The sequence below is a fragment of the Leucoraja erinacea genome, chromosome 3 (assembly GCF_028641065.1).
Source record: "Leucoraja erinacea ecotype New England chromosome 3, Leri_hhj_1, whole genome shotgun sequence".
Lineage (NCBI taxonomy): Eukaryota > Metazoa > Chordata > Chondrichthyes > Rajiformes > Rajidae > Leucoraja > Leucoraja erinaceus.
The window spans coordinates 69,927,049-69,935,106 of NC_073379.1; the positions used below are offsets into that span (position 1 = coordinate 69,927,049).

The 8,058-nt window shown below is 44.2% G+C and overlaps 1 protein-coding gene across 1 annotated transcript; it reads right to left on the reverse strand.

The window, feature by feature from the left end:
- Positions 1-5,020: 5,020 nt before the first annotated feature.
- Positions 5,021-7,475, reverse strand: gadd45ga (growth arrest and DNA-damage-inducible, gamma a). Its single transcript, XM_055632875.1, has 4 exons — positions 6,994-7,475; positions 6,054-6,155; positions 5,724-5,937; positions 5,021-5,602 (listed from the first exon to the last, which is right to left on the reverse strand). Exons 1-4 carry the CDS (start codon positions 7,047-7,049, stop codon positions 5,489-5,491), a joined length of 486 nt encoding a protein of 161 aa, XP_055488850.1. The 5' UTR covers positions 7,050-7,475; the 3' UTR covers positions 5,021-5,488.
- Between the last annotated feature and the right edge of the window lie 583 nt (positions 7,476-8,058).

The window sequence follows — 8,058 nt, forward strand, 5'->3', positions numbered from 1 at the left end:
CCAGACTGACCGTCTCAGAATTATATGACCATTTGTTGCAGAGCAGGGCATTATTTTGTTCTGATGTAATCTGACAACATTGCCAATGCCAGATTTTGAATTTAAGCAATTTGAATTACTGTGTTTCTGTATTATTGGTTTCTTTTCTGTGCAGTTTGCCTAAATACTTACAGCATCATTATGTTCAAAAGCACTTAATATTTTATGACGAAAGCAAACCTGACAAGTCAGCTGGAACAAATGTAGCGTTGTTTGCCATTGAAAGATGTGGCACTGAAACAGGCCCTTCGCCCCATCAAATCTGCTCTGATCATCAGTCACCCATTTATACTAGTCTTACATTAATTTCATTTTTAGATTCACATTCTAAACAATTCCCCCTGGCTTCTACTATTCTCTACACAACAGGGGCAATTTAAAGTGGACAAATAACCTACCATTTTCACAGGCACATGGATAGGATAGGTTTAGAAGGATATGGGCCAAACGCAGGCAGGTGGGACTAGTATAGATGAGGCATATTGGTCGGCGTGGGCAAGTTGGACCGAAGGGCATGTTTCCATGCTGTATAACTCTACCAACCTGCACATCTTTGGAATTGAGATAAATCACAGCACCCAAAGGAAATACAAACATGCAAACTCCACACAGACTGCACCCAAGGTCAGGATTTAACCCAGAACACAGGTACTGTTAGGCAGTGCCACTACTATCTGCACCACTGTGCTGCTCAAATGATCACATGGCCTAACTGTTCTGAGAAGATTGAGCACCAACAAAGTTAATCAGATAGCCATTTCCTCAGTATTATCTATGCCTTCACGAGAAATACATAAAAGTCAGGTAGCTATGTGATCCAAAGATGGACACAAAATGCTAGTGTAACTCAGCAGAGTTGATGGTTCTTCCAATGGAAGATAGTAATAGATAATAGTATCAGTAAAATAGCTTAGATAGGGAAACAGGTAAGGTTATAAAGAGGGAATTTGAATAAATATCAGAGCAGAGGTTCAATTAAGGTTTTGTAGATGGAACTAGCTATGTTGCACGTCTAAAACATAACCAGGATGTTGGAGATACAAGAAACTGCAGATGTTGTACTCTTGAACAAGAAGCAAACTGCTGGAAGGACACAGGTGGCATTTGTGGAGATAAATGGTCAGACAACAATTCAGGTCAGGACCCTTATTCATGTTGTTTTGTTTCCTGCTGAATTACACTGCACAATGTGACAGACCCATTGGTTGACAAGTTTACCCGAAATGTCAAAGATTGTATGTTTGTGTGACAAAGATGTGTAAAAGGAGTGCTGCAATAATCATGTAGGATTTTATTTTTAGACTGGGCAAACCGACATTAACAGAAATAATGTGGAGGATGAATTTGTCTAATGTAAGCTTTCTTAATCGTTATGTTGAGAAACCACTGAGGAGGCAGACTATTTTAGATCTAGTATCATGCAATGAGAAAGGGTTAAGTAATAATCTGGTAGTTAAGTGGCTTTGAGGCAACAGTGATCTTTATGTGATAGATATTTTATCTATATATGTATAAAAATGTCATCTTGTATGTATGTGTATATGTATCTATGTGTCTGTGCATTTGTATCTTTGTCAAATCGCTATGCGGTAACACTGACAATTTTCCACATTCTTATTCACATTTTTCCCGTCCACACCATAATCAGGTTCCCTTCAGATATGATGCTATATTTCACAAGTTATTAAAGGTACACAAAAATGCTAGAGAAACTCAGTAGGTGCAGCAGCATCTATGGAGCGAAGGAAATAGGCAACGTTTCGGGCCGAAACCCTTGTGAAAGGGTTATTGATGACTAAGGTCTTTAAAAAAGCAAAATTTGAACAAAACCAACTGCTTCTAACACTCCGCTAGCAGCTTCCACTGATAATGTCACAATGCCATCTCACAATCCACCAATCACAATGGGATCATTTACATAAGCTGCAGTAATTGTTGCCAACGGTAACAGTGAGTAGCAGAAGGGAACAAGAGACGCAACAAGAAATAACTGAACATGTCAAGGATCAACGAGAAAGAACACAAAACAGAGGGGAGCAAGAGACGCAACTACAAAGAACTGAACTGAATAAATCTAATTTTTAATGTTTAAATTGTTATATTTTAAGTTATTCACATTTTAAGCTATAATAAATCCCTTTTCCACGTCGTGCCAGTCCGAGGGGGCACCAGACGAGGTGAGTGCCGACACCGCTCCCCCTCCCCCCCAATGTGGGGACGATTGATTGCCTCCATAAATTCCAGGATTTTACTTGTGGGGGGTGATGCAGGTGATTGGCTCCTGGGTGAGCCACGTTCAGGGACCAGCCATTCCGTGCGACCCCCCCCGCATTAGGAGAGCCCAATGGGTCCCACTTGGTCTAGCAACAATTAAAAGTGACTTAGCTCAATGTGAAACCAGGGCCTTAAATCTAAAAAGAAACAATGAGATCAGAGTTTGGTTACTGTAGTTTTCTGAATGTAACTGTAAATGAATAATTTAAGGAATTTTAATACATAGCCTGCAACAAATATTACCACTTAAGGCAAAAAAAACAATAGAAAAAAAGCTCCAGCTAACAAGAGAAATTAAACTATGAGAGCAAATTAACAAATTTATAATGTTGCCAAAAGACTTAGTACGGGTGTCAGAGGTTATGGGGGGACGGTAGGAGAGAGATAGATCAGCCAGGATTGAATGGCGGAGTAGACTTGAAGGGCTGAATGGCCTAATTCTACTCCTATCTCTTATGATCTTATGAAGAGTTGTACACCTGTGGATTGAGAAACTTTCAAGTTTCCAGCAAAGGATGATCTAGACATTGAAAACAAAAGGTAAAATAGAATATGAGCTTAATCCAGAATTTTTTTTAAAATGGACTTTAATAGCTCCCTTGGATATATGTAAAGAAAAAAAGTGAAACATAATGTCAGTCTCTACAGAGACTGCCAAAATTAGGCAAGGAAATAAGAAAAACAATATTTTGTGTCTGTCTTCATGTAACTTCAAAAAACTTCCTAGAAATAGTGGACAACAGAATCAAATGAGTATCTAAAATAAATTAGAATGGTAACAAAATAGTATTGATGGGAGTCATTGGGGCACACAGTTGAGAAATCTCCAGGACCTAATGACATGCATCCCATGATTTAGAAAGTGCTGACTATAGATAGAGTGACTATCAACTGACAATCATAATATCTATAGTGACAACATCTTCCAAAATACCAGGGGTTCTGTGTTTGTTCCAAGACTAGAAGACAGCAAATGCATCCCCAATACCTGTATTTAAAAATGGGAGTGAAAACACAAAACTACAGACCTGTTTTACCTGAAGTTAGTAGGTGGAAAAGTGCTAAAATTTTCTCTTAAGGAATTGGTCCCAGGGTTTTGGAAAATAATTGCAGACTGACATGGATTTATGAAGCAAATGTTGTATCTATGAAGTTGCAATAGACAGAGGAAACATGGGTGGAGACGGGGGATTCTAACAGCTTTCTCTATTTGGAGTTTTAAAAAGGTTCCACTGAAATTGTTAAGCTCAGGCTATGTGTTTGTAAGTTACATATTAGCATTGCTTAACCAACAGAAAATAGATAATTTATGGATTGGGAGGCTATGAGTAGAGGAGTGCTGGAGGGACTGGTGCTTATGTACCAGCTGCCCATATATTGTATCCATAACATTGATATCTTGCACTTGATCTCCTCATCCAAGTTTACTAACAGTACAGAGTTAAATAGCAGGTACTCAAAAATGCTGGAGAAACTCAGCGGGTGCAGCAACATCTATGGAGCGAAGGAAATAGGTGACGTTTCGGGCCAAAACCCTTCTTCAGACTTCAGAGTTAAATAGCAGTGTGGATTGTGAGGATGCAGCATCCTCATGGGGATATGGGCAAGTTACATAACAGGGCAGGCATGTCAAATGGAATATTATGTCAAAAATGTGGCAGTTCAATTCAGCAAAAGCCAGAATAATTTAACAGGTGATATTGTTCAGAGAAATGTGGGTTTCTTTTCAGAGAAGCTACACTAAGTTTCCATTCCACAAAAGTAGGCAATTGTGAAGGCAAATAAATTGTCAGCCTTTATGGCAAGAGTAAATTTTTACTGCAAGTGTCCTAGATTGTGGAATACTGCAAACTGGTCTGGCGTCCCCTCCATAGGAACAATATGCTTGCAATAGAGGACATGTAAAGGTGTGTCTGTTTGACGCCTGAGAAAATTACCCAGACCAACTTAATATCCCTTTGATTTTAGAACATGAGATGATCTCCTTTAAGTTTTCACAGGGTTTCATATGGTAGATGCATGGGTTGGTTCATGGTTCACCTAGGTCAAAATGAAGACGAGGTTCACCCAACCGTTAGTGAATCTCTGCAAAAGATTGCATTCCAAATTGCACAAACCGAGAAAAGCATGCATTCAAAACCTAGACTGAAGTTAAGCAACAGTCATACAAATAGCTTACAGGACAGGACTAGCCCAAATTATCAAGGATGCTTTGCAGAATTGTCCAGGAACCAACAGCCAGTGTGCTAGCTACACGGTAGTTCTAGCAATTGTATTCTAGATATGTTCATGTTTTCCACTATTTGTTTTGTAAATGTCTTTGTTGTAATTAACCCTTACCAGAAAAAGGCATTTAATCAACCCAGAAATTTAACAAGCAATTGGATCATATCTTGTAAATCTAGCCAAGATCAGTAGTCATTTATGGGCAAAGAATTTTTTTAATTTGGCACCCATCTACCATGTTGCAAGGAATTTTACAACTGGCAAAAAGCACCTACTTTATTCTTGTCTAACATTTTCCACAAAATCAAGATTAGAAATTTGATCACCCAACTTAGTTATGCTGACAGTTGCAACCTACATTAAGTTCTGTAACAGTTAATGCAGGTGGGGTGACAATTTTGGTGACCTAGTTAATATGACTAGTGTTCATTTTTACTGTATAAGCAATTTCAATAGAGAAAAACCAAAGCAAACATTCATGTTCTTTTTAGCATTTAATTTTTTATAATTTACAAAAAATAAACCTATTATACATGTTAAAGATTTTGTAGAGTTCAACTGAAGCCAAGATCTTTAAGTCCATCGCAACAGTCAAAGTTCGACTGTTTCACAAATGTTTTAGAACCACAGTTCTACAGTCTAGCCTGATACAAGCCTTCATCCTCCAAGTTGCACAAACAGGACTCTGTGGCAGGTGCAGAGTTGCACGAGTCTTCCACATCCTCTTCGCTACTCCAGGTCCAAGCTGTTGTGCACCACATTCCTTTGTTCCAACCAACCATATGCAATCACCAGTCCTGGTCATCCCTGCCTCTGTTTCACCACCACTGGTCTTATGTCCACGAGACTGATCAATTCAGTCTAATGTGTAGACCCAGGAAGCCACTTTGCCTTTTGATAGCGACTTCAAAATACAACATTTCTAGCAACCAAAGTCTGTGCAGCAACTTCAACGTTCAGGAAAGGAGATGCTGGGGACCCATTGATTGGTGCAGCGGCTCTCTTCACAGAAGACACCAAGTTTCTCCAGAGCTGGATCTTTCCAAGAGTCTTGGCTTGGATTCTGAATGCAATCAAAAAGAGGCATGTTAAATATGTGGCCAGGTGCCAAGTCAAATATTTACTTCAATTATCAAATAGCTTCCAAAGATCTTGTTAAATCACCCCACAAAAAGCACACTTACAGTGACTAGAATGCAATGCATGTCTTTCGGCTCTTCATTGTCAGCAGCATTACCAACGATCTCGACCAGCCTCTGAATGTCATTCACTCTCACTATGTTGATATCATTATCGCAGCAAAAAGCCTGGATTAAAGTAAAGTGGATTTGCAGAGCGATGTCACCTTCGTCTTGTTCGTCGCTGGCAAGGAGGCATAACACCACACTGTCTGGATCACTGCAAGAAAAAAAACCCATGATTATCCACCAACTCTCTCTCAAGCCGGATGAATATGACTACATTTGCTGATCTTGGGCGGGTTGCATTTAGAAATAGAGGTTGCGAGAACTTACACATTCATGACTTTTGCAGACTCGTAGACTCCAACCGTCAGACAATGCTGCCGTTGCGCCGAGCTCAGCAACTCCTCCAGGGCTTTGCCAGCAGCTTGCATCCTGAAATAAAGGAGAGATCAGCACAAGCGTCGAGCCACCTTACACCCCATGTCAGTTACAACCAAAGTACGAGCCGCAGAGCCCGGGGCGGCAGCCAGCTCGCCCCCTTCCTCACCCGTTGCTGAAGGGCGAGCAGGTCGAGCAGGTCGAGCTGTCGCGCTCCGCTTCACTCCCTTGTTTTTTTCAAACGGACCCAGAGGCGGCGGCGGCCGCCCCTCGCGCACTAACCGACAGCGGCAACTCGAGACGCCGCCCGCCCGCCCGGGCACCCACCCACCCGCTTGCTGCTGCACCCTCTGCCCGCCCGGGCACCCGCCCACCCGCTTGCTGCTGCTGCTGCACCCTCTGCCCGCCCGGGCACCCACCCACTTGCTGCTGCACCCTCTGCCCGCCCGCCCGGGCACCCACTTGCTGCTGCTGCACCCTCTGCCCGCCCGCCCGGGCACCCGCCCACCCCGCGTGTTGCTGCTGCACCCCCTGCCCGCCCGGGCACCCACCCACCCGCCCGCCTGCTTGCTGCTGCTGCACCCCCTGCCCGCCCGGGCACCCACCCACCCACTTGCTGCTGCTGCACCCTCTGCCCGCACGCACCCCGGGCACCCACCCGCTTGCTGCTGCTGCTGCACCCCCCGCCCGCCCGGGCACCCACCCGCCCACCCGCTTGCTGCTGCTGCACCCCTCTGCCCGCCCGGGCACCCACCCACCCACTTGCTGCTGCACCCCTCTGCCCGCACGCCCGCCCGGGCACCCACCCGCTTGCTGCTGCACCCCCTGCCCGGGCAGCCTCCCGCCCGGCCCCGCACCTTGCACAAACTTGCACAAATGCACTGTCCCGTACCTTTCGGCGCTTTCCACTTGCTGCTCCTCAACAGCGTTGAATTCCTCAAGGGTCATATTTTCGGCGAAGGGCCGAATGATCGCGGTGGGCTTGAGGGGAGGAGTAGGTGAGCGGTGCTTGAAGCAGGCGTGCAGTAGTTGCAGGCGGTCGCTCAGTCAGACTTGCAGCGGCTTTGCAGTAGTCGCCGACGGTCACTCGCTCAGTCAGACTGTGCAGAAGTTGCAGCGGTCACTGACTGCAGTCGTTGCTGTATTCAGTGTCAGACTGTAATAATGGCAGCGGTCGCTGTTTCTCAGCCAGACTGTGCAGTAGTTGCAGGCTGTTGCTGTCTCTCAGTCAGACTGTGGACACTAGTTGCAGCAGCAGTTGCAGACTATGGGCATTAGTTGTTCAGACAGACTGTGTAGTAAAGGCAGGTAGTTGCTGTCTCCCAGTCAGACTGCAAGATACTAGAGGAGCAGACTGGCCGCAAACTCGCCGCCGCTCCCTCTTATAGCGTGCGCCCATTGTGCGCGGCCCCGCGGCCCTCTGATTGGAGCGGAGCGCCGCCTCATTAATTATGCAGAACCGTTTCCCCCCACGTGGGGCGTCCGCCGGCTCCGCTTGTTACTGGGGAGAAACTGATGGGCGAAGGTTATTGATTTTGTTTTCCTTGCAGGAGTATAATATATTACTAATTAAGCTAAAAAGCCAAACAAGGGAAAACATTGGGGTAAAAGGTTGCAATACAGTAACATTTATCGTGCAGTTGTAAATTTTGTTTGAAGGAAAAAACCTTTTTATTTAACCCAACTTCATTTATAATTCAATGTGCATGTGCTGCAATTGATTGCTCATAATTTACAACCCCATCTTCAATGATATTGCAATGCAATAAGATGCCATTATCGCAACAGAGAAGGGGGTGAATGGCTCTACTTTTCAGCAAAGGCTTTTTTGTTCTTTGGGCAGGCATTGCACGGCACACGCTGCTCATTATCATATCTAAAGAGAACACAATAGAACTTTGAGCAGAGTTTCTGGCGTGTGGCAACATTAAGAACCCGGTGCGATGAACCCTTTCTT